Genomic DNA, 26,532 nt, shown 5'->3' with positions numbered 1-26,532 from the left:
TCGGATTTTAAAGGACGCCCGGAAATGCCAGGAGGAACGTGGCAGGGCATGCGTGTCTGTGCTGCCAGAAAACCCACGTGACAAACTGGGACGGGTGAGGGGACGGTCGCCACGGCCTGTTCCACCAGGACGCGGGAGGCCGGAGGGAATCCTTTCCGTGGAGAGCGGCCACAGTGTTTGGACAGGTTCAAGCCTCGGACTGATGAGAGGGCACAGTCCTCTCGTGGCCACGTGCAGAGCCCTCCCAGCACAGTGATAGCCAACAGCTGTGGTTGTCAGCGTGAACCTGTGGTCCCAACACGTGGCCCCACGTGCCTGCGTGATGTGGGCTTGATAGACTTCAGGTGCATGTAACTGAGGAGGATCGAAACCCACGAGAATGTAGTAAACATCTTGACCACGCCCTTACTGTGCCTCGTGGAAATCTGGCTATAAAATAAAGACACGGCTTGTGGGCGCTGTCGCTGTCTCTCCATCAGAGAGGACAGTGTCCCACCGAGACCCAGCTTTCTTCTCTTGTCTGTCTTTTCTCAATCCTTCACCGCCTCCTCTCAGGCTCACCCTTGGCTGTGCTGGTGCAGCACACTTTCTCTGGGGGCCCAGGAAGCACCCGAGGAAAATCCTCCAGCCGAAGGCAGGGGGCTCAGTGGGCAGCGACTGTCCTGTGTGCCCAGGGACAGACGAAAGGCACAGAAGCCCCTCGAGTAGCCCACAACCCACGTCTCACCTCGCCCACAGATGACGGAGAAACTTAAAGGTACGAAACACAGGTACGTATAAGGAAGTCCAACAATGTTCTGATTCTTTCCTTAGGAGGCTCTGAAAAAACATATCTAGACAGATATCCAATTCAAAGTTATTCCGAAGATCATTCCCTCCTTTCTGGGGGACTTGCTCTGCTGGCCGAGCAGCTGCTGGCGGCACGCCGTGCACCTGCAGGAGCTGACGCCAGGCGGTAAGTAAGGTCGTCCCTGGGCGTCCACTGCCTTTCTGGGCCCAAAGACTCACTTGCTCATCACCCCGAGGCAGAGAAATGTCACCCCTCCCACAATCCTCAGTGTCATGAGCTAACGTTCAGTAAGACGATGCCCTGACCCCGCATAACTGAGTCATTCTCGTCATGAACACCGGGGCCCCCTGTCTCAGCCACACACTGTGAGTTTGGGAATCCACATCCAACTCCCAGAAAAGGTGAGCTCTCCAGACACCCCTGCGAACAGCTGCCCCCTCGGCTCCTGGGGGAGTCTGTGGCAGCAGGAGGCCAGGGGGTCATCTCACTGTTTATTTCCGTGTGAGGAGGACGGACTCTTTCACAAAGGGGCCCTGCATCACTTTTATCCGTTTTTAAAGAACCAGCTTTTAAAAGAACACCTTAAAGTCACGCAAGGTCAGTATCTGCACGTCCCTTAGATACCAAGTGCTGGAGCTACACGTGTTCCTCTTGGCCGCAGGCTGATCAAGGATCCCACGGACCTCAGCCCACAGCCCGACCTGCAGCAGCATCGGGGCTCCGTGAGCACTGAGTCCGGGGACACGGATGTCAGCCCGTGTTCTGTGTAGAAGCCTGATCAAGGATCCCACGGACCTCAGCCCACAGCCCGACCTGCAGCAGCATCGGGGCTCCGTGAGCACTGAGTCCGGGGACACGGGTGTCAGCCCGTGTTCTGTGTAGAAGCCTGTCTACCCCGGCCACTGGTCTGAATCTCTCTTTCGTGAAGTTAAACCTCCTCTGATTTAAAGTATTTGATGAAGTGCCAACAACCTAGTGCCGTGGTCGGCAAACTGCGGCCCGCGAGCCACATGCGGCTCTTTGGTCCCTTGAGCGTGGCTCTTCCACAAAATACCACGGCCTGGGCGAGTCTATGTTGAAGAAGTGGCGTTAGAAGAAGTTTAAGTTTAAAAAATGTGGCTCTCCAAAGAAATTTCAATCGTTGTCCTGTTGGTATTTGGCTCTGCTGACTAATGAGTTTGCCGACCACTGAGCTAGTGGAAAATGACTGCAGATGAAGACTTCACAGCTGATACCAGAGCCGACGACGACTACGGTTTGGGGGCCTACCCTGTACTAAACCCCCAAAATCATTATTCCCTCAACGAGGTGAGGTCCCTCCGGGCTGGCCACTGCTCTCCAAATCGGGGCGTTTTAAAGGGTTTGCGTGGCAGATGGGTCCGAGACGGGTCCCCAGAGCTGCTCTGCAGGGAGCCGCTGTTTCATCTGATGAACGGGTCCCCTTCCCCGCCCCCCCCCCCAGCCACACGCGGGGAGGGGGACGCAGAGCAGCTGCTGCCGGCCCCCCGGCCCTGGCCTGCCGGGAGGAACAGGCCCAAGGGGGCTTGCCAGGACCATGTTTTCCCGCAAACGGGCAGAGTGAGCCGGTAACGGAAACCCAGCGAGCTCAGATCTGTTCACCGCCAGCGTGTCACGTCGCTCGGGCCCTGTCTGGGGGCCTCGGAACGTGCATTCGTGCTGGGTTATTGCTAACAAACCTGCCGGCCCTAACGGTGCGTGACCCTTACAACCTGCTTCCGCATCGCTCACTGAGAACATCCTGTTTTTTTAATTCGACTGACCCCGCAGCCTCAAGGCCAGGCACCGTTGGTTATGAGAGAGTGTGATTTCTTTACGGAAATATTTTACATGGAACCTGTTTACACCTGACGCTTCCGAAAGTCAGGCACAGCGTTAAAACCCCTTTTGAAATCAAATGTACTTCTAACTGACACAGCCTGTTTGCCATTAAATGTTACATTTTATTTTTATACGATATTTTTACTAACATATAGCACTGTATTCCTTGAAGGTGTACAGCATAATGCTTTGATATAGGTATATGTTGCAAAATGATTACAAGTTTAGTTACTATCCATCACCAGACAGAGTTACAAATTTTTGTCTTGTGATGAGAACTTTAAGAACTAATGTTAAATGAGGCAGTGCGTGTTAGTCAACTCTCCCCCTAGAATTCAGTTAGTTCTCTGTCCATCTTGCTGGCTATGATCTCTGTTTTGGCAAATCATATTCGTATAAGTTCATACAGACATAAACAACTGCATTATAATTATGTCCCCCCCCCCCCCAAAGCCTCACGTAAAGGGAGGATGTTTTTGTTAATGTCGTACCCCAGTATCTAGGTAGGCATATGAACTATACCAGTTGTCCGATATAAATGAAAATGGCAGAGCTCATGTTTGCCTACGCCAACTCCCGTTCTTGCTCTCTCTCTCCCTCTCCCTTTCTCCCTCTCCTCCCTCCCTCCCTCCCTCTCTCTCTCTCTCTCTCTCTCTCTCTCTCTCTCTCTCTCTCTCTCCCTCTCCCCCCCTCTCTGTAACAGAACCCAACTTCCAAACCTCTTCTGCCGAGAGCAGAGCCCTCATGTGTTTAAAGCATCGCAGTTGGGTGTCTCTTACAACCAAGTCCAAGTCCTAAGTGATGTGACGACTGTCTCCCAGGAACAGCTCACCGCCAATAAAGGACGTGTGGCCGAAACCGGTTTGGCTCAGTGGATAGAGTGTCGGCCTGCAGACTCAAGGGTCCCAGGTTCGATTCCGGTCAAGGGCATGTACCTTGGTTGTGGGCACATCCCTAGTAGGGGGTGTGCAAGAGGCAGCTGATCGATGTTTCTCTCTCATCGATGTTTCTAACTCTCTATCCCTCTCTCTTCCTCTCTGTAAAAAATCAATAAAATATATTAAAAAAAAAAAAAAAGGACGTGTGAAGAGTTCTCAGAGGCTCAGAAACACCTGCCCGAGACGGGTCCCCAGAGCTGGCTCGGCTGGTTGGAACGTCATCTGTACACCGACAGGCCGCAGGTCCAGGCCATGCATAGGAGGCAATCGATCGCTGTTTCTCACATCAGTGTTTCTCTCTCTCTCTCTCTCTCTCTCTCTCTCTCTCTCTCTCTCTCCCTACCTCTTTCTAAAAATCAATAAACATGTCCTCGAGTGAGGATTTTAAAAAAAAAAGTAAGCAAAATGTACTCCAAGTATGCATGGGCTCTTCAGTCTTTACTGAAGGGTGACTTGGTGAGAGAGGAGAGGGTTTCCTTCTCCCACTTTCAGGGGCTGAGGGAAGTTCATCGTGCCCAAGCAGTCAGTTCTCCTATTTATGCTTAACATTTCCTACCCCAGGAAGAGAACTGGATTACACACAGATGTTTAGTAATGGAAAGATGCTTACCATCTCTGCTAATGAACACCTTTACAAGCAACTTACTCAACCTGGACAAGTCCTAAAGCAGTTTTAAGATGTATACACTTCTCCTAAAATTGGCCTCCTATTCAGAAGACCAGTTAATGAGAATTTCACTGTACTAATAAAGCATCAACTACAACAAGACAGTCTTTCTAAAATAAAATTAAGAGAAGACAGGAATGTTTTGATCTGTGGTGACATAACACATATTTGGCAAATACCTAGGAAGGATTTTATAGAAGCATGTGTAAAGTTAAGAAACTATATGTTAGATATGAAAAAAATGCTCAAGGTCACTAATCACCCGAGAGATGCAAATCAAAACGACAATGAGGTACCATCTCACACCTGTCAGAATGGCTACCATCCACAAATCAACAAATGACAAGTGCTGGCGAGGATGCGGAGAAAAGGGAACCCTAGTGCACTGCTGGTGGGAATGCAGTTCATTATAGAACACAGTATGGAGTTTCCTCAAAAAACTAAAAATGGAACTCCCATTTGACCCAGTGATCCCACTCCTAGGAATATATCCTAAAAAAAAACTGGAATCACCAATCAGAAAGGATATATGCACCCCTATGTTCAGAGCAGCACAATTTACAATAACTAAAATCTGGAAACAGCCCAAGTGCCCATCAGTAGATGACTGGATAAAAAGCTGTGGTACATTTACACCATGGAATACTATGCAGCAGTAAAAAAGAAGAATCTCTTACCCTTTGAGACAGCATGGAGAGACCTGGAGAGTATCATGCTCAGTGAAATAAGTCAGTAAGAGAAAGACAAGTATGACATGATCGCACTCACATGTGGGATCTAAGTAACAAAATAAACTGATGGACGGAGTGGACCCAGAGACATGGAAGCATGGAACAGAGTGTGAATCTCAGAGGGCAGGTGGGGGAGGGTGGGTGGGAGGCAATCAATCGAAGACCTTGTGTGCAGATATGCATGGCCCATGGACACAGGCAATGGGGTGCTGAAGGCCTGGCGGGGGGGCGAGGAGGAGAGAAGGAGGCTGTACAGGGTCAATGGGGGGGAAAGGGGGACATATTTAATACTTTCAGTAATAAAGAACTGTTTAAAAAAAAGAACCTGTATGTTAGAGCCTTGAATGTTTAGAACGGTCTAAAGTATTGCCTACCTTAGCACGCATTTTAAGAAAAAGCATCTGTGGCTGGGAGGTAAGACCGTCCTATCACGTGGTATGTGTGTATGCTGTTTACAGGGACACGATGAAGAACTGCTGACACAAACTAAATCTTTAACTGTTTAAAGGGAGAATCAGAGGCTACAACCGCTGACAACCAGCCACTGAACCCGTCAGAGAGGCGCCCCACCGTTCTCAGGAGACCGTGGGGAGCAGGTGTAAAAGGAGCACAACACTTGCACCCCTTCACCCCCCCTTACTGCACTCATCCGGCCTGTTGTTACACGTTAGCCTTAGGTCGTGCTAGTGAGCATTCGTCCAGAAAATATTTTTAAAAGACCAATGAAGCAGCCCTGACCGGTGTGGCTCAGTGGACAGAGCGTCGGCCTGCGGACTGAAAGGTCCCGGGTTCGATTCCGGTCAGGGGCATGTACCTTGGTTGCGGGCACATCCCCAGTAGGGAGGTGTGCAGGAGGCAGCTGATCGATGTTTCTCTCTCATCGATGTTTCTGACTCTCTATCCCTCTCCCTTCCTCTCTGTAAAAATCAATAAAATATATTTTTTAAAAAGATAAAAGCAGCTACTAATTTCTAATTTTGTAAATTCTCCTTTAGCCCCTAAAAAGTCCATAAAATGATAAACAACCTTCGATAATGAAAAACAGTATTTCCTAGACACGGTTGGAAAAACATTTTAGGAATGAGAGTAAACATTAGAAAAAGGAGGGCAGAACAGCTACTATGAATGAAATATTCTTTTTGTGGTTAATTTATCTTAAATACAAGAGATTGGAGAAGTACAAGCTGCTTTTCTGTTTTGTTGAATGCGGGTAAGCAAGAACTCACTTGAGTCTCTTTGCACAAAACCCTCCTCACTTTTACGTAGGTCTCGGACTATTCTAGATCCTAGAACAGAACGCGTCACAGTCTCGGCCCGAGCAGTGAGAGGCCTTTAGGAGGAGACACCCTCCTCTTTAACAGGGAGTTACCTGGAGGCAAAGGCAGAGCTTGGAGACGTGGTCACTGCGGTGTGACCACAAGGCTCAGGGGCCGGAGCAGAGCCAGCTGACGCGGGAAGCAATCTTACCTGTACCGTTGAGTGTCGTGTTCTTGTTTGTGTAAAGCCTGATCATGTGTCCTATTGTCTTCACGTTTTCTCTCAGCATTATTCCTCGAGCTTGTACCATAAAGAGATATGTGTTGGCTAGAAAAGAAAAAGAGAGAGAGAGAGAGAGAATATCATGACTCAGTAAGCTTTCTTTTTAAATTTAATACAATATTCAGAATTGGGAAACTGCCCAATAAACCCAAACTGACTTAATTAACATGTCCAAAGGGAAAACAGAAATATAAAGCGACTATTTCTAAATTTCCAAAAACTTACCAAAACACTGCTTTTTAAAAATAAAAGTGAAAAATATTAAAGTAGTGATATCCATCAAATAGAATAAGGCTGAATGATCAAACAGAAATATAATGAATTCCTTTATCTATAAATTATTTTCTACTATGAAACATACTTAGAAGTTTCAAAGAGGCATTCTACTACAAGTATGCAATCATCTATACCAATAAAAGGGTAATATGCAAATTGGTCATGACACCCTCACAGTCACAACCAAACAGCAGGCTGTGTGGGGCGACCAGGCCGGCAGGGGGGCAGTGAGGGGTGACCAGGCTGGCAGAGGGGGCAGTGAGGGGTGATCAGGCAGGCAGGCAGGTGAGCAGTTAGGAGCCAGCGGTCCCATATTGTGAGAGGGATGTCCCGGATTGGAGAGGGTGCAGGCTGGGCTGAGGGGACCCCCTCCCCCCATGCACGAATTTCGTGCACCGGGCCTCTAGTCTATATATATATATAAAAGCCTAAGTGACTGGCCCGTAGCTATGATGCACACGGACCACCAGGGGGCAGACACTCAACGCAGGAGCTGCCGAGTGACAGCAACTTTGCAGAGAGCCCTTTTGCATTCCGGGACCCCTTGGGGGATGTCAGACTGCCGGTTTTGGACCAATCCCCGCAGGCCAGGCTGAGGGAACCCACCTGCCAGAGGGACCCCACTCCCTCCTCAGACACCCTTCGAGCCCCGGCACCACCCCAGGTGCGGCCGGCTGGGGAGGGACCGTGGGAGGTTGGCTCCAGGGCGTGTCCAGCACATCTCGCCCAGTCCTGCCCCACAGGCCACCTTCTAATTAATTCACTTTCAATGTGCACGAATCCGTGCACCGGGCCTCTAGTATAGTTATAAAATGTACTTTCACTCATTCTATGTGAATTCCCTCAAACCAAAAAATGCCACAGAGACGAGGATCCCCTACCTAATCATAATATATCCTAAATCAGTGGTTGGCAAACCGCGGCTCTCGAGCCACATGCGGCTCTTTGGCCCCTTGGGTGTGGCTCTTCCACAAAATACCACGGCCTGGGCGAGTCTATGTTGAAGAAGTGGCGTTAGAAGAAGTTTAAGTTTAAAAAATGTGGCTCTCAAAAGGAATTTCAATCGTTGTACTGTGGATATTTGGCTCTGTTGACTCATGAGTTTGCCGACCACTGAGCTAAATCACCGTAATACCCAGTATGCATATGGAGCTTGCAAATTCTCAAAGTGTTGGGGCTGCGCGGGGCAGGATTATCTAGAATCAATATCTATTTTGATCCTTTCTCTCTACAGTTAATTACTTGGACTTTCACACTCCCTTTGACTCACAAATCTACCAACCAGGATTGTAAAAGCAGACAAAAATCATGGTGTGCATTTTCAAAATTGGTCAGTGTAATTCTTGGTGGTAAGTGCTTTAAAAATAGGCCCCTAGTTTCTTTTTTGGGAGAAACTGGTAAATGGACAAAGATTACAAAAAAGCCCTGCCTCCTGAGATGCCCCCTCTTCTCTCCCGGTGCGGACTTTGCTGGCGCATCACCTGGGCAGCTCACTGGGTTTCAGTTTCCTCATCTAAAATAGTCAGTACAGCCCAGCCAGCCTGGCTCAGTGGTTGAGCATCCACCTCTGAACCAGGAGGTCACGGTTCAATTCCCGGTCAGGGCACTTGCCCAGGTTACGGGCTTGGTCCCCTATAGGGGGCATCCAGGAGGCAGCCGATCAGTAATTCTCTCTCATCACTGATATTTCTCTCTCTCTCTCTCCCTCTCCCTTCCTCTCTGAAATCAATAAAAAAAATATTTTTTAAAAATAAAATGGTCAATACTGCCCTAGATGCTCTCCGAAGCCCCTTCTACTCTAAATGCTATACTCACAAAGCCCCCAAATCATAAGCTCCACTCAGACAAGGGGAGGGGATCCTTACCGTGGACAAACCAAGGAAGTGCAAGGCTCAGTTCATTAGAGACCCTTTCAATTTTAAGATAAGCTGCCTCTCAACGGTCACGACATCCTCAAAAAAAAAAAATGAACGCCGATGAAAAAACTGGAAACGCCAACTACGTATCTGGGCCCCGTTCTACTTCCTCAAGAGGGGGCAGGCGGACGAGCTGCCTGCACTGCCTACACCTCCTCTCCCGCGTTTCACATACGTGTGATGGTGCTCAAAGCGCACATGGGCAGACAGTAAATAAAGCGAGCACAGAAAGAGTCAATAACACTTTCCCTTTCACCTTCAGCTCAGGAGAGAGGAACGAATGCAGGTTCACAGACGCTCTACTTCAATCATCTGTGAGAGCCCGCCCACTTCCTCTCGGAAAGCAGTCCTGTCATTACCTCCGACTTGCTTAGGCTTGAAAGTTACCCTGGATGACAAACACTACGTGTTTTTATTACAGTTTTGCTCCTGAGTGGACTTTACGAGCAAAAAAAATAAGAGGCAGAGAAAAACAACAACAGGAAGACGGGCCCACCAAAAATGTGGGGAAAGGGTCAATAAAGGCCAAACCAACCTCAGCAATTCCACCGAAACCAAGATCTCAAGTTCAGAGGAAGCGATGAAGGAAAAAAACATCCAACAGATAGATGACCAGCGCCAACCGGTTTTCAGCACGTTGGATCATTTCATCCCCAAGGCGCACCTGAAGCTGGTGGCCAGGGATGTCAGAACCTTACAGTGTTTTTCTGCCTCCGACTGTGAAAAGGAGGCAGCCATGGGGTAGCAGGACCGAGCCGAGGGCTAAGCCCCGGCCAATTCCGCTCCCCAGGCCTCAGGAACGAGCACGGGCCTACGCAAGGACAGACCGGGTAAGAACACTTGTGCATGATGTGTGACCGGGAAACAGAGTTTTAAGAAACTATATAGCTTTTACTTCTAAGGAACATACCTTTCATGTAAGGAAAATTGTTTGACATCTTGAAACCAAGTCAAATTTAAGTAGCAGGGAAAAGATCTGGGATAGAAAAAGATAGTCAAATGTTCCTAACATCTTTCAAAATGCCAGGTAACAAAACTGTTCATTGAAAAAATGATGACTGATGGCACCTGGGACCAAGGTGAAACACTGACCAAAAGAACGCATTCACTCCTCATCAGATCAACGTGAGAAAAAGCAGAGCAAAACAACAACCTCTCCAAATGGGAAGCCTATGAGTCTATGTAAATCATCCCATATAATGAAGAGATGATATGCAAATTGACCATCACTCCAACACACAAGATGGCCACCCCCATGTGGACACAAGATGGCCAGCAGGGGAGGGCAGTTGGGGGCAACCAGGCCTGCAGGGCAGGAGAGTTAGGGGCAACCAGGTCAGCAGGGAAGGGCAGTTAGGGGCAATCGGGCTGGCAGGGGTGCAGTTAGGCATCGATCAGGCTGGCAGGGGAGTGGTTAGGGGGTGATCAGGCTGGCAGGCAGAAGCAGTTAGGGTAAGGTGACCAGATCGTCCCGCTTTTGGCGGGACAGTCCCGATTTTTAACAATTTGTCCTGCGTCCCACGGCGTTTTTAAAAAGTCCCTATTTTTGGAAAGATTCTTTCTTCTTTCCAAAAATAGGGACTTTTTTAAAACGCCGTGTGACCTTAGGTTAGGGGCAATCAGGCAGGCAGGCAGGCGAGTGGTTGGGAGCCAGCGGTTGGAGAGGGTGCAGGCTGGGCTGAGACACACACACACACACACACACACACACACACACTCTCACCCGTGCACAAATTTCGTGCACCAGGCCTCTAGTGTACAGCTAACTGAGTCCCATTCCTCAGGTTCATTGTCCTCAGGGGCTTAGTCCCTAAAGATCCAAACCCCCTGGGAAAGGAAGCTGCGGTTAAGCAGAAAGTCCTGCTAACAGGAAAAAAGCAGTGTGTCCAACCCTGCGAGCCACGCCAAACCAGCAGGAAAACGGCTTAACTTGTCTGGTTTCCAAACATCATAAAACTAAGTGAGCCCACACTCAAGTAGCCATATTAGTAGAATTTGACTATCATCTTGGCTACTATTACTCAAGTAGTCAAGATGATAGTCAAATGTTCCTAACATATTTCAAAATGCCAGGTAACAAAACTGTTCATTAAAAAAATGACGACTGATGGCACCTGGGACCAAGGTGAAACACTGACCAAAAGAACGCATTCACTCCTTATCAGATCAACGTGAGAAAAAGCAGAGCAAGACAGCGACCTCTCCAAATGGGAAGCCTACTTGTCTGGTTTCCAAAATGGCTTAACTTGTCTGGTTTCCAAACATCATAAAACGAAGTGAGCCCACACTCAAGTAGCCATGTGCCTCCTTCTCCTTAATACAAAACGTAAGGTCCGATTGGCAAGCCAATGAGCGAGAGGAAACCCTTGTCTGACATTTCTCTTCCTCCTCGCAAGAAACTACATCTCAGAAGCTAACAGGCAACCCTTCCCCGGCTGTGCCTTTAGTCTCAGCACAACCAGAAATACACTCAGACGACTCCTGCTTAATCAGGGCCATGCTGTGTTCTCTAAGGCAGCTCATCTGCTACCTGTCTTTGCATTGTGAGACAGAAATTTAACTTATTCACCAATTCTGCTTTCCAGGGGAAGAAAAACTAGGACAACTTAAAAAACACACACAAAAAAAAAACCTTAAAAAATCAACAGTTTACAACAGCTTCTAGGCCTCCTACCCTGGGTTTGTGTGGAAAGAGATTTATGAACCTGCTTCACTCTCAACTTAAGAAAACTGCTGAAACCGGTTTGGCTCAGTGGATAGAGCGTCGGTCTGTGGACTAAAGGTTCCCAGGTTCGATTCCGGTCAAGGGCATGTACCTTGGTTGCGGGCACATCCCTGGTGGGGGGTGTGCAGGAGGCAGCTGGTCGATGTTTCTCTCTCATCGATGTTTCTAGCTCTCTATCCCTCTCCCTTCCTCTCTGTAAAAAGTCAATAAAATATATTTTTTTTTTAAAAAAGAAAACTGAGGCCCGGCCAGTGTGGCTCAGTGATTGAGCATCGATCGACCTAGGAACCAGGAGGTCACACTTTGGACTCCCAGTCAGGGAACATGCCCAGGTTGCGGGCTCGATCCCCAGTAGGGGGCGTGTTCTCTCTCATCACTGATGTTTCTATCTCCCTCTCTCCCCCTCCTCTCCCTTTCTCTCTGATACCAATAAAAATAAAAATAAAATTTTAAAAAAGAAAATAAGCACATTTGCTATTACTGTCTCCCCACCCCCTTCCACATGGAGCTCTGTCCAGTGAGAAGGTGCCAGTCTACAGCGATCTGAGCTCTAAAGGATTCACACACAGCCCCCTCGGATCCCAATACCCATGTCCATAACCACTGGGACACACAGCCGCAGGTCCCTTAACAAAAGTAAGTCACAGGGAGGGCTGACTTTGAGGGAGGCCATGCTGGTTCGGCATTCTGGCATGCGGTTATCAATTTTATAAACGCAGGGCTGGAGCTAAGAAAGAGGGGCTGGAGATACAATTTGGGGAGACACTCATATAAAAGTATAAGTGGGAACTATGGTGGCGAATTACCACAGGGAAGTTATCTAGAAAGGAGATAAGCAGGTGAAGCTCAGACTCAGACGGAGGCACAGAGAGGAAAGGCCCCGAGACCAGTCAGTCTGCCGATGAAGGCAGTGAGGGAGGAAGGGCACACGCCTAGGTCGCGGGTTCCATCCCTGGTTAGGGCTCGCGAGGGAGGGAAGCAACTGATGGGTCTCTCTCTCTCTCTCTCTCTCTCTCTCTCTCTCTCTCTCTCTCTTTCTCTCTCTGTCTCTCTTTCTCTTCCTCTCTAGAATCAATGGAAACATGTTCTTGGGTGAGGATTAAATTTATTTATTTTTTTTACTTTCCCAATAATCTTACTAAAGAAGTTCAGGGTAAAGACGTGTTTATTCAGCAAATATTTATCGAATGCCTCCCATGTGCCAAGCAGTTTTCCTCTATAAAAATCAAAACCCTGAAGAAGCATAAAGCACCCTGAACATCGGAAGTTCTTTTGCGCCAACCAGATCATCAGTTCAAGAGAGAGTCCACGTAGCTGGCAGCTCAAACAGGAGATTCTGAATCTGGGTATGAAAAGCACCACCACAGGCAGCCATCGGCACTGTCACCTGGTAATTCACCGGCATTTACCAAAAATAAACGCATAGCTTCTTCCAAGGACGCGCGGAGCCCAAAGGGTTAAGAGTTATAACCCAATACACGGGAGAAAAGCGGGGCCAGAAGGAAATGAGGGAATCAGGGGAGGAAGAACGCAGACAATTCAATCGAGTTTCAGAATCGAATCAGTAGGGAAATTTACTTAATGAAATTGCAGAGGAAAAGACCAAACTATAAATAAACCCCCAGAAACATTACATAATTATGGAAATTAACGGTTCCAGAGTACCTGAGGTGAGTGTGAAATGAGTCTCCATCCACTTACGAATCCTATCTCGAGAAAACATACACGCGAGACCGATCTGAACTATATGCTCCACCATCGTCCCCAACTTCCTGTGTTTTCACAATTAAAATGCCTCTCCCAATTTCAACTCACTTGTCCACGAAAAGAAAATGACAGCAACACAAGCAGGAGAGAGAAGAGCAATGCGTGGGAAAGGAATTGCCAAGATTTCCGAAGCCAAAGAGTATTTTCAAGTCAATAACCAAGGCACCTTATGATTCTCTACCATAGGTCTCTTGATTTGAATGAAAATACTAGTCCAGTCCAGTTTTCCCTTCTCTGAGCCAAACTGGAACCTGCACCATAATTAGAAGTCATAATTTCTGAGTGAGTCCCTTCATTATCAGGAAGGCAATATGTATAACAGGGTTTCAGTAAAGTCATATTAACACTAACAAACCTCAAATATTACAATCAAGATATCAAGTTAAACAAACTCCATACAACTACTCAACTGTAAAGACATTATTGAAAGCCTTTTATAGCCAAACACTGATGAAAGTTTGGCGGGTTTTTTTGTTTTGTTTTTGAAGTATAGTTGACATATAACACCATATTAGTTTCAGGTGTACCACGTGATTCGACATTTGTATACATTACAAAATGATCACCATACATCAGTTACTATGCAGTTATCATTTTATTTCTTATAATTAAAAATTTAAGATTTTTTTTTAGCAAATTTCAGTTTTACAACACGGTATTACTGACTATAGTCCCCATGCTGTCCATTACATCCCCATGACATTTTATAACTGGAAGTTTGTACCTTGATCCAATTCACCCACTTCACTTACCCCCCCAAACCTCCTCCTGCCTCTGGCAACCACCCATCTGTTCTCTGAGTCTGTTTGGTTTTCGCTTTTTTTTTTTTTAGATTTCACATATAAATGAAATCATACAGCAGTTGTCTTTCTCTGCCTGACCTATTTCACTTAGCATAATAGCCTCAAGAGCCATCCATGTTGCCGCAAATGGTAACATGTCATTCTTTTTTATGGCTGAGTAGTATCCCATTGCATATATGTACCACATCTTCTTTAACCATTCATCTATCAAGGGGCATTTAGGCTGTTTTCATATCTTGGCTATCATACACAATGCTGCAATGAACATCGCGTTCATATATTTTATGAATTAGGTTTTCCATTTTCTTTGAATGAATACCCAGAAATAGAATTGCTGAATCATATGAAAGTTCTATTTTTAATTTTTTAAGGAAACTAGTGTCTTCCATAGTGGCTGCACCAGTCTGCATTCCAACCAACCGTGCACAAGGGTTCCTCTCTCTTCACTCCCTCACCAGCACCTGTTCGCTCTTCTTTTTGGCAAGTGCCCTTCTGTCGGGTGTGAGGTGACACCTCGTCGTGGTTTTGATTTACCGACCCCTGATGATCAGTGACACGGAGCGCCTTCTCACGTACCTGTTGGCCCTATGCGCCTTCTTTGCAAAAATGTCTGTTTAGATGCTCTGCCCATTTTTTCAATCGAATTTTGTTGTTATCAAGTTGTAGATGTTATTTATATATTTTAGGTGTTAACCCCTATCAGATACATGATTTGCAAACTCCTCCTCCCATTGAGTAGCCTGCCTTTTTGTTTTGTTGATGGATTGCCTTGGCTATGCAGAAGCTTTTTAGTTTGATGCAGTTCCACTTATTTTTGCTTTTGTTGCTCCTGCCTTTGAAATCAGTTCCATAAAAACATAGCTAAGGCCAATATCAAGGAGCTTCCTGCCTAAAACTTGCAAGGTTTCAGGTCTTACATTCAAGCAATCCACTTGGAGTTCGTTTTCGTGTGTGGTGTAAGATAGAGATCCAGTTTCCTTCTTTGCACGTGACTGTCCAGTTTTCCCAACACCATGTATTAGAGACTACCCTTCCCCTGTTGAATATTCTTGCCTCCTTTGTCAGAAGTTAACTGATCACATATGCTTGGCTTTATTTCTGGGCTCTCTAGTCCATCGATCCATGTGCCTGTTTCTGTGCCAATACCGTGTTGCTTCCATCACTTTAGCTTTGTAGTCGAGTTTGAAATCCAGGAGCGTGATGCCTACAGCTTTGCTCTTCTTTCTCAAGATTGCTTTGACTGTTTGGGGTCCAAACAAATTCTAGGACTGTTTTATTTCTATGAAAAATGCTGTTAGAATTTTGATAGGGATTTCACTGGATTTGTAGATTGCTTCGGGTAATAACATCTTATTAATTCTTCCTGCATGCACACAAAATATCTTTTTATTTATTTGTGTCCTAATGGTGGTCTTGACCCAGCATCTAGAAGGGTTCAGCAATCTGGAGAAGGGCTGTGCGTAAATTAATCAAAAATCCAGAGACGAAACACAATTTTGGAAGGCATTAGAGGGAGTCAGAGAAGACTTAGCTAAAGGAACTAAGTTCTCCTTGTCTCAGGACCCCTTGCTTTTTATTAACACAATTTGTCCTAAGGCAAGGTAGAGATATACACATCAAAGGGTAGGGTTTGTATACACTGAAGCGACTCAGATTGGGGGATTACCTCTGGCTGTTCAGGTGTTTGGCCAGGAGGAGGCAATAACCAGTAGATTGAGATGCCCTAAGCCAGTGGTCAGCAAACTGAGGCTCGCAAGCCACATGCGGCTCTTTGGCCCCATGAGTGTGGCTTTTCCACAAAATACCTCGTGCAGGCGCACACGTACAGTGTGATTGAAACTTCGTGGCCCATGTGCAGAAGTTGGTTTTCGGCTCTCAAAAGAAATTTCAATCATTGTACTGTTGATATTTGGCTCTGTTGACTAATGAGTTTGCCGACCACTGCCCTAAGCTGTCTGGCAGCAAGCAATCATCCTTTTCAGGTTTGGGGAAATGCCTTTAGCCATTCCCAACAGGTGATAACATATGTGACTCAGCCCTTGTTGAGTCCCCAAGTTCCATCAACCTTTTGATGAAACTCTTGCAATTATGACATGCTGGAATTGGCTTCCGGCAGTGTCCTCTTCAATTTCTTTCATCAATGTCTTATAGTTTTCAGTGTACAGAACTTTCATCTCCTTGGGTTAAATTTAGTCCTAGGTATTTTATTCTTTTTGGTGCAATTGTGAATGAGTTTTCTTAATTTCTCCTTCTGATGGTTATCCTATATAATAAAAACTTAATATGCAAATTGTCCCCTCAACCAAGGGTTCGACCAGGGGGCAGAGCCAGCTGGCCAACCGCCCATGACCCCTCCCCCCGGCTGGCCCCAGCTGGCGGTGGCGGCAGGCGGCCAGGGGAAGGGAGGCCCCGGCTGGCAGCCAGCAGACACTAGGGACCCTACCCGTGCACTAATTTTGTGCACTGGGCCTCTAGTGTATAAAAATGCAACAGTTCTTGCATATTGATTTTGCACCCTGCAACTTGACTGGATTTGTTTATGAATTCTAGCAGTTTTTTGACAGAGTCTTTATGGTTTTCTGCATATATAACCGCACCATCCACAAGTGGTGACAATTTAAAAAAAAGAAAAGAAAGCAGCCTGTCAGCTATCGAGGACTCAGGTGAGTCAAAGGAGCAGTGGCTCCACGTCCAGGGAGGTGACCTCTTCCCCAGGCCTCTGCCCCGATCACAGGCCCACGACGCCTTTCTGGTCACAGGCAGCTCTGAGAACGCAGGGTGAGCCAGCACCCGCTTCCTCCGCCCGGAATGTTAGGGGCCTCACCAGCCAGAACGCCAGGCTGCACAGGAGAGCCCGAGCCTCTTCCCCGCCTGGCCCTCCGCACCCCACGCCGTAAGGAGTAGCCAGATGGAAAGGCTCCGATTTTCTGGAACCCCAAGCTGTTCCCTCTGACTAGAATCCCTTATTCGGTCCAGACAAACCCTATCTATCCGCAAGGACCCACTCCCCACACCACCTCCTCCGGAAATCTTTAAGCAGCCCTCACTGCCCCCCATCATCCTGCCCGGTCCCCTCCCTCCCCCCCGCATGCTTTAAGGTCTGGCTACAGCTCAGCCCATCGTCCGGGAGGGCAGGAACTCCGTCCCCTCTCTGTCTCCCAGCCCCACAGGCCTGGCCCACCGGAGGCTCCCTGATCCTGTTTGCGGGATGACCTGCACCTCGGCTCACCTGCTCCCAGAACGCTATCGCGGGGAAATGAGCGCTTTGTGCTGGAGGTTATACTGGGAACCACTTTCATACTAAATGGAATCCCATTCTCAACCCAGCCAGCTCCCTGGGAGGAAGCTTCACGCACCTTTTGCGATCAGGCACAAAGGGAGAAACGACAGGGAAGCAGCTGGCGGCTCCTGCCTGGCTGGGTGGGCCCGGGCTCCTGTCCAGGACTTCCGGGCACGGCGGGGCAGGGGAGGGCTGTGTGCAGACCAGTGCTCCTGAGCACTAGCGTTCATCACATAAACACCACGTTCCCTGCGCTTCCTGCGTGGATCAGACGATCAAGAAAAATGTTCCCAATTATTCTTAAAAGCAGGAGCCTCGAGTCCGGGGAACTCATTGCAGACGAAGGCCCAAACAGCCAAAGAATTGTTGAGCAACATGGGAAACGTTAGAAACTAAAACTAAACAGACCTGCTGCCTGTCTGCCACTGTGCGGTACTATCGGCGCGTAGAGGGAGGGAGGGCGGGAAGAACCCAGGTGAAGGAGTCTGAGAAAGAGGAACTAAAATGAGAGGAAGCCTGGGGAAGGCACATGAGGAAGCAGGTCTCGGGTGGAAAAGGCAGGAAAACATAATTGACTGGAGGCTCAGTGCACGAATTCGTGCACAGATGGGGTCCCTCAGGGTGGCCTTTGGAGATGGGCCCCTCAGCTCGGGCCCCCAGCCTCGAGCCCCGCAGCCCTGCCTGGCATTCTGCCTTGGCCTGGAGCCACCCCCTCACCTGCTCCACCATCCTGTCTGCGGGGTGACCGATCAGGGCTGGGCCCCCTGCTGCTGCCGCTGGTCGCCTTCTGCGGGGCAAATGGGCCCCCACCTGCCTTGGCCTGGAGCTGCCCTCTCATCTGCTCCACCATCCCATCGCGGTCCCACTCTCATCAGGGCTGGCAGTACCACATCACCGACGCCCACCATGTTCTGCACTGCCCCCTGGTGGTCAGCACACGTCATAGCAAGCAGTCCAACTACCGGTCGAACCTCCGGTCGAACAACCACCCGTGGGGACAATTTGCATATTAGGCTTTTATCATATAGGATGTCTACTAAGCAGGTTGATGGACACAAGATTAATACAAACTTTTTAACAAGACAGTCAACATTTATTTAAATTAATAAAAGGGGCTCTCTCATACAACACATATTTCAGTCATCATAACATTTTGCCTCAAGATGTAATCCAGGCTAAAATATGAATTATTTCAAAAAGATTCTAGGTGCCTATAATAAACTAGCTATAAGGACCTAATTAGTTTTGAGTCTGTCTCATCAATAAGAAATCTACGATGAAATGGAAAGTGTGCAGAAAGCATTTCGGCGGCACACCAAAGCACCAGAGACATTTTGAAAATCAAATTATGGCCCTAGCCGGTTTGGCTCAGTGGGTAGAGCATCAACCTGCAGACTGAAAAGTCCTAGGTTCGATTCCGGCCAAGGGCACATGCCCAGGTTGTGGGCTCAGTCCCCAGTAGGGGGCGTGCAGGAGGCAGCCAATCAATGATTCTCTCTCATCATTGATGTTTCTCTCTCTCTATCCCTCTCCCTTCCTCTCTGAAATCAATAAAGAAATATATTTTTAAAAAAGAAAGAAAGAAAATCAAATTCTGCAACTGACTGAGGGGTTGGGAGCTGAACTAGCTCCCTCTTTCACGGAACATTATTTTTACTGGAAAGAACAACTGACAAGCAATGGTTATTTAAACTTCTGTACCTGCCCTGCATTTTCCCAAAAATGAACCAAGGGAACCCGACACTTCCAGAAAAACTGCCAGTGTTTGCAGCCAATGGTAAAACTCCAGCTTTCCAGCAAAAACGCGACCACCGCAAAGCTGTTCCCAACACTTAAAAGACAAATAACGAGGCTTTTTTCTTCTACTAAGTAACACTGGGTTTGGGAAGTAGCTTCCGTTCCACAAACAGAGAGAACTTTGTAAGTTTTGTGTTTCACTCTTGCTAGGTTTAATCAAGTTTTTAAAGTTATAAATTATAAGACCCATCAAAACAGTACAGTGTTTGAACCTAAGAAAACTGCCAAAATTTTTATGAGCTATAAGTAATTGTCCTATGGCAAACATTAAGCATAAAATTTTTTAAAATGTATTCATATTTCGCATCAATTGAATTTTAAGAATCGATAGATAATATACTAATGCACTAACAAAAAAATGGATGACTATCAGATAAGAGCTGAAACTCTGATTTCCTTTGGTTAGCTTTTTGAGTAACATACCTTTCACATGTTATGTCGCTCAAAAAAGAAAATAAGAAACTGGTTATCTAAGTATAAAAAAAAAACTTGTTCTCCAACATATCGCAGTTAAATGTCTAATAAATAACATCCCCTAAAGACGTCCGATCCTTAAAGAGCTACCTGAGAAAATAAAAACGCTGTAGAAGGAGGAGTTCATTGAGAAGTCTCCCAAAATGGCAGCGGGTTTAAAGAAAAGCCTGCGGACTGTTTTGGTTAACTACTCTCAGTCCACTGAGCTATCACCGCCGTTTCTACTACAGCTTCAAGGAGTATTTTAATTAGCCTAGAGCAAAAAGCTGCATTAAAGGGAAATAACATGTTAAAATATTCATACTTCTTCAAACTTTGACCTCAAACTTTTTTTTTTTTAATTGATTTTTCACAGAGAGGAAGGGAGAAGGACAGAGAGTCAGAAACATCGATGAGAGAGAAACATGGATCAGCTGCCTCCCGCACACCCCCCACCACTGGGGATGTGCCCGCAACCAAGGCACACACCCCCGACCGGAATCGAACCCGGGACCCTTCAGTCCGCAGGCCGACGCTCTATCCACCGAGCCAAACCGGTCACGGCTCAAACTTCTATTTCAGGATACATCAAGGTTTCCAAGATTTACATCTTCTCAAGCATCATCTGGGCTTATATATCTTCACTGAACCCGAAATTTAACCAAGAAAAGTCAAGGCGTACACTGAAAAGTCAAGGCGTACACTTGAGCTAATATAAATATCGTACTTTATACTTTAGTAAAAAATAACCTATAATAATAAAAGTGTAATATGCTAATTAGACCGGACGTCCTTCCAGACAAAGTCCGGTCCCAGAGGGAAGCTGGTGCCGGCAGCCGGGGGAAGGAAGGCCTACTCTTGCACGAATTTCGTGCACCGGGCCTCTAGTAAGATATAAAAAAGTAATTCAGTGCATACTGTTTTACTCTGAGAAGTGTTGAAATAAATTAGAATGTCAACCCCCTTGTTCAGGAGTCAATGACGTGTTTCATTGTGAAAAGGGAAAAACCTCAATGAGGCTGGCTTCTTCCATCCCCACCCCCCGCCCCCGCCTCACAAAGCACTACCACACCGTAGCCTACAACCACACAAGACAAAGCCCTGGTGACCATTCCACCTCGGAGGTCTGCAGGCGTCCTCACTGTGCCAGGCCGCACACGGTTAGCCACGTCAGAGGGAGGAGGGACACTGGCTGAGAAGACTCGTGTCTAACAAGAAATGACAGGCGAGGCCACGCGGGTCCTAAGGAGCGTGACATTAAACACACAACCACCGCAGAAAACTCAGGAACGTCTGGAAATACAGTGCGTGTGGATGTCCACCTGACGTTGCTATTCCTCACCCATCAGGATGCCACACCGGCACCTTCTCAACCAGAGGGGGCTGAGGACCTGGCTATTGGTTCCATCCAGAAGCCAATCCGGGCAGATGATACAAAAGTGCATGTTAGCCCCAAGGCCGGAACGTGGTAAACAGGTGAACACATTAAACCACAAACGACCTCACCTAATGGTTGTTTTGAGTTTTATTTTACCTCGGAAGTCACCCTAGCAGGTGGGAGAGGCTGTCCCCATCCGTGGCACAGCCTCTCCTGCAGCCTTAGGTTCAAACACTGTGAACAGCAGACCCACAGTGTTTGAACCTAAGAAAATCGCCAAATAATAATAATGCGCACACGGTGTCAAAACAAGCCAGAGGAAAAGCATTTGGGCAAAAAAAAAAAAAAAAAAAAATGATAAAGGACCCCAAGTCAAATTTATAGAAAATATTCCTTTACTAACTTTTGGTCGAGAATATGTTTGTATATTTTCAGAAAATAACTCCAAGACCATGTGGATTCCTGCAACAGAGAGGAATTGACAGGACTGCTCCAGCCATGAAGACGGAAGAGAAACAGTCCAGAGATGGAAGACGCTGACAACGCCTTGCCATACTAGCAGTCAGCAGCTGTGCGCCGCTGAAGGATGCCCAGGACCAAACCAGAGAGGGTCGGACCTGCATCACTACCATTTGTCCACCACCCAGAACTGAAATGTCATTGCTGACATGTGCACATAAGGAAATGTTCAACATTGAAATTGGGTCTCAAAAGAACTGTTGCCCCAGAAAGAAACTCACTACAGACTGATTCATTTTCCTCCCAGCAAATAACCATTATGGCTTGTCTCATTTTCGGTTCTCATAAGTGTATTTCTTGTATCACATGATCTCACGCATCTAAGGGAAATAATGAACAACATGAACTGAAGAACAAGAACAGACCCTGCGACAGGGAAGCATCGATCAGACCCTCAAACCTCAGAGGGAAGGCAGGGGAGGGTCGGGGGAGGGGGGAGAGACCAACCAAAGGACTTGTGTGCATGCATATGGGCCTGACCAGCGGTCACGGACACCAGGGGGGTGGGGGCATCCGTGGGGAGGGGTTCGGGATGGGAATGGGGGGATGAGGACAATTATGTGACACCATAACCAATAAAGAAATTAAAAATAATAATAATAATGATGATGATGATGATGCCGCACCGCATTTACAAGGCAACTCACGCATCGCCTACACACGGCTGAGCCCCACCAGCCGGCCCTGACCCCGTTCCCGCCGGTGACCCAGAACGCGAGGGGGCGCGCACGGCGGGACCCAGCCCCTCGGTTCCCCCACCCCGTGTTTGCAGCCCGGGGTTCCCCGGGGGGGGGGGGGGGGGCTCAAACCGCGAGGAGGCCCCGGGTTCACCGTAAAGCCTTGGGGTTCAAGGGGGGACGCTGTCGGGGACGCTCAAGAAGGGTGCGGGGCGCCCCGGTTTGCCGGTCCCTGGACCGCGGTCCTTCCGTCCTTCACACGCGCACCCACCCAGCTCACATCCCAGAGCCCGGCCCGCGGCGGGGGAGAGGGGGAGGGACGCCCCGAAACCACAGGTCGGGGGACGCTTTCTGCGGGGGCTGCTCGCCCCGCGGCCACGCGCCCCCCGCGCCGCTTACCGATGCCCGGGGCCACGTAGACGAAGTAGAGGCCGGACGAGGACAGCGAGAAGAGGAAGAGGAAGGCGAGCAGGGAGCGGTTGGAGACCCGCAGCAGCCGCCGCAGCGCGGACATCTTCCCGGCGGCCGGCGGCCCGGCTGCGCTCCGCGGCCCTACACGTCCATGGGCGCGGGGCTCCGAGCCCGCGGCGGGGTCCGCGCGGGGAGGCGGGAGGGGGCCCCGCGGGAGGGAGGGGGCGGACGGATGAATGGGAGGCCGGGAGCCGGGGAGGGAGCGCGAGGTGGGGGAAAAGACCGGGAAGGGGTGGCGGGGAGAGGGGACGCGAGGACCCGGAGCCAAGGACGCACGGTGGACCCGCCCGGCAGAGGCGGCGGGAGGGGAGGGGACCCTGCGCCGCGGCGACCCCGCCAACTGCGGCCGGCGGTCCCCGGCGGCTCCGGTGCGCGCTCAGGGTCCGGGCGCCGCGCTCCGCAGGCCTGGCCGCCGCCTCCCGCCTGTCCTCCGCCTCCGGCCGCGGCGGCCGCCCTGCGCGGGGCTAGCGGGGGCGCGGGGGTCGGGGCGCGCGGCGCGCGGGGGGCTGCGGGGGCCCCGGGGGCCGAGGGGCGGCGAGCTCGCGGGCGCGCAGCCTCCTGCTCATGCCGCTCCGGGCGCCGGTGCCCCGCGGCGGCCGCGGACTCGGATCGCGGGCGGAGGCGGCGTCCCGGCCGGCGACCAGCGCGCTCCGGCTCCGGCTCCGGCTCCGGCTCCGGCTCCGGCCACCGCCCGCTGCCCGCCCGGCCGCAGAGGCGGCGACCGCAGCAGCATCCCCGCCGCCGGCGCGCGAGGCTCCCGGCACCGCCCCCGCGCGGCCCGGGACCCCGGCGGAGAGCGGCCGGGAGCGCGGAGGGCGGAGCCGCGGCCGGAGGGGAGGGGAGGGCAGGGGAGGGGGCGGGCGCCGGGGAGCGGGTCCTGCCGCGGAGGGCGGCTCTGCGGGGCGGGGAAGCCGCGGAGGAAACGCGGGCCGGAGGGCGGGCGCCTCCGCGGGAAACTGCAGGCGGCGCTGCGCCCGAGGAAACCTGGGGGTCCCCCCCCCCCCGCCCTCCCCGCTCCCGAAACACCGCGCCTCCAGATTGGCCGGCTCCGCGGGAGAACGGCCCCTCCCGGCGCCGGGACAGGGCGCCCCCACCCCGCCTCCCGCGTCCCCGCCGACCCCGCTCGCCGGGGACCCCCGCGCTCGCCGCGCCGCCTGGGGCCGAGGGGCGCCGCGAGCCTCGGGCACTGTCCACCCGGGTCGGTCCTGGGTGCTGCACCGGAGCGAGAGGGGGCTCTCCGGGAGGTGACTTCCGTGGGGCGCTTTCCCCCCGAAATACACGCCGGGGAGACGCGGGGTCTCCCACCCGGGCTGATGGACCCCTCCCGCGCGGAAGGAGACGCGGTCGGACGCGCGGTGGTCCCTGTGCGGCCCTGATCGGAGGACTCGCCTCCCCTCCGAGGGTGGGCCTGGTGGGGGTCCCACGGCCGCCACTGCGGGTCCCTCCAGGCGGCGGAAAGGCCCCCCTGCCCCCCGCAGGGCACCGGCCGCCTGCACCGGGCCGGCTGCTTGCGCTCACCTGCGGCCCGGACCGCCCTCCCCCCCCCGGTGCGGGCGCGGGGTCTGTTTTCAGCGGATAACGGAGCTGCCCCGCTGCCCCTGCAGTGGCCTTGCAGCGAGCTGGGTTTGCCCCAAACCGAGTGAAGAAAGCCTGGCTTTTCTAAAGGAGAGTTTAAGATAACACTAAAAGGAAATAGGAACAGCTTGGAAATGGATGGATAATCCTATTTTTAAACACCGGAAGTCTGGGTATTGATGTGCCCCGGCCTCGGTGCATGCCTCGGTTGGGTGTCCCTGCAGCGCGGTGGGTGCCGGGCCAGCGCTGTCTGTCCCCAGCCACAGCGGCGGCCGCCTGGGGCCGGGCGGTGGCACCTTCTCCCTCTGGGCCAGCGAACCCGACAGTTACTTCCGCTCCCCGCGCTGCTCTTTCCTGGTCAGTGACAGGAGACGACAGTGGTGCCCAGCAGGGTTGGGGTGGGGGTTAGATTCAAGGAGTTAGTGCCTCTAAAGAGCTCAGAAGGGCCTGGTCCCCGGCAAACGCTATTGCAGTACTTGTTCACAGTTTTTTGTTTTTAATTAAATATATTTTATTGATTTTTTCACAGAAAGGAAGAGGAATAGAGAGCCAGAAACATCAATAAGAGAAACATCGACCAGCTGCCTCCTGCACACCCCCAACTGGGGATGTGCCTGCAACCAAGGTACATGCCCTCAAACCTGGGACCCTTCAGTGGGCAGGCGGACGCTCTATCCACTGGGCCAAACCAGCCAGTGCCTTAGTCATAGTTTTAATCTCTTCTGTAGATCGCTCTCTGCCAACAGAAGCAAGCGGTGCTGGCCTCTTCCCGTTTAAAAACCCAAGTTTCTGCCGCACCACCCATGACGGCTCGGTCTCCAGCAGCCTGAAGGGTGCGTGGGGGCTCTGCTCGCTTGGAAACAAAGGGAGGTGAAGGGCTCCGAGCCCAAGAAAGGCCACCCAAACCCTTTCAAGGGTATCATCCCGCACTCTCTCAGGAGCCAGGCACGGCCCCCAGCCTTGGCCTTGCGGAAATCCGCTAAGTGTAATTTTATGACCTTACGCTTATACTAGTCAGACAGTTTTCCTTACTTAATAGAATGACGTACCGAATAGCAAGTCACAAGCAAATTTCACTTAACTGCTTTGTTCTCCATGTATTACCACCACGTATTCCTTTTATTATTCCTTGCTCACTGGAGACCCCAATGCTCTTAAATATTTGGATATTAAACTGAATGAGTTAAGTTATAACTAATGGTGTTCTAGTTGTAATAATCAGAAATATATTACTGAGATTTCAATTTCAACACAAGAAAAAATGTACTTTTTTTTAATGTTTAATGAGATGGGTGACATTTTACTTGGTCCATGCTAACTGAATGAGGATAAACAATATCCTTTAAGTGGTTTAGATTTGCTCCCAGCCTTGTTAAAATAAAAAATCCATACTTTTTTTTCCCCTGTGAATTTGAAAAGAAAAATAGCACCTAGAATCTCACTTTTACAGTAGGCTGTGGGTTCAGACCTCCGTATTACAATCACTGATTAAATATAGTAATTTCTATATTTAAATACATGTCTCAGCATCTGAGATTCAATTAAAGAAAATGGTTAGGTTGATGGATTATGCGTGGACAGTTACAGAATTGGAATGCAGTTTGTGTAAAAGTTAGACGTCGGTATGACTCAGTATTGTTGTGGTACAGAACCTTCTCCTAAATGAAGCCCAGAATGAGAAGAGGGATAGATTGTGTTTGCTTTACCCATCCTTGTCCCCGGCCGAATGCTGGGTCTCCTCAGCAGACGGCCGGTTTTGCCTTCACGGGAATCCGAGCTGCCAGCGCGGGCCCCTGCCAGGCCCTTCGGCTCCCTGGACAACAACACCTGCCAGTGGCAGATGGACTGGGAATCTGTTCAGAAAACTGTGAGGCTGGCCCTAACCGGTTTGGCTCAATGGATAGAGCGTCAGCCTGCGGACTGAAGGGTCCCAGGTTCGATTCCGGTCAAGGGCATGTACCTTGGTTGCGGGCACATCCCCAGTGGGAGGTGTGCAGGAGGCAGCTGATCGATGTTTCTCTCTCATCGATGTTTCTAACTCTCTGTCCCTCTCCCTTCCTCTCTGTAAAAAGTCAATAAAATATATTTTTTAAAAAAGAAAACTGTGAGGCTGGAGTGCAGGGGAACGGAGGATGGGAGCAGACAGGAGCCTGAAGGAGTGGTCATATCACAAACAGCAGCAGTGCCTGGTGCCCTGTTTGAAACCTCCCCCTCCCCCCCACCCCACCTCGTCTCCCCGGAGTAAACCGAGGAGGCTGCCAGGCCCCGCTGCCCGTCAGAAGGCTGCGGGCGGTCAGTGCCCAGCACGCGTGTAACCCAGATGTGCAGGGCCCCTGGGGCGTGCTGCACGCCAGCTGGACAACTCAACCCTGGAGAGAAGGTCAGACCTAG

At 50.0% G+C, this 26,532-nt stretch overlaps 1 protein-coding gene across 2 annotated transcripts in view; it reads right to left on the bottom strand.

Annotated features, from left to right (window-relative positions):
• B4GALT6 (beta-1,4-galactosyltransferase 6) overlaps positions 1-22,609 on the bottom strand; it is a 48,968-nt gene extending 26,359 nt beyond the window's left edge. Inside the window, exons 1-2 of one of the 2 annotated variants that reach the window (XM_008148324.3) lie at positions 22,495-22,609; positions 6,433-6,549 (exon numbers count right to left, since the gene is read on the bottom strand). In XM_008148324.3, the coding sequence (XP_008146546.1) occupies positions 6,433-6,549; positions 22,495-22,609 (232 nt within the window). The remainder of the gene's footprint in view (positions 1-6,432; positions 6,550-22,494) is intronic. The other variant, XM_054724554.1, reaches the window with a different exon arrangement.
• Positions 22,610-26,532: the final 3,923 nt, after the last annotated feature.

Source organism: Eptesicus fuscus, chromosome 12, assembly GCF_027574615.1.
Source record: "Eptesicus fuscus isolate TK198812 chromosome 12, DD_ASM_mEF_20220401, whole genome shotgun sequence".
Classification (NCBI taxonomy): Eukaryota; Metazoa; Chordata; class Mammalia; order Chiroptera; family Vespertilionidae; genus Eptesicus; species Eptesicus fuscus.
Note: the sequence above shows the minus strand (reverse complement) of the source record. Positions and strands in the feature narration are given on the sequence as shown.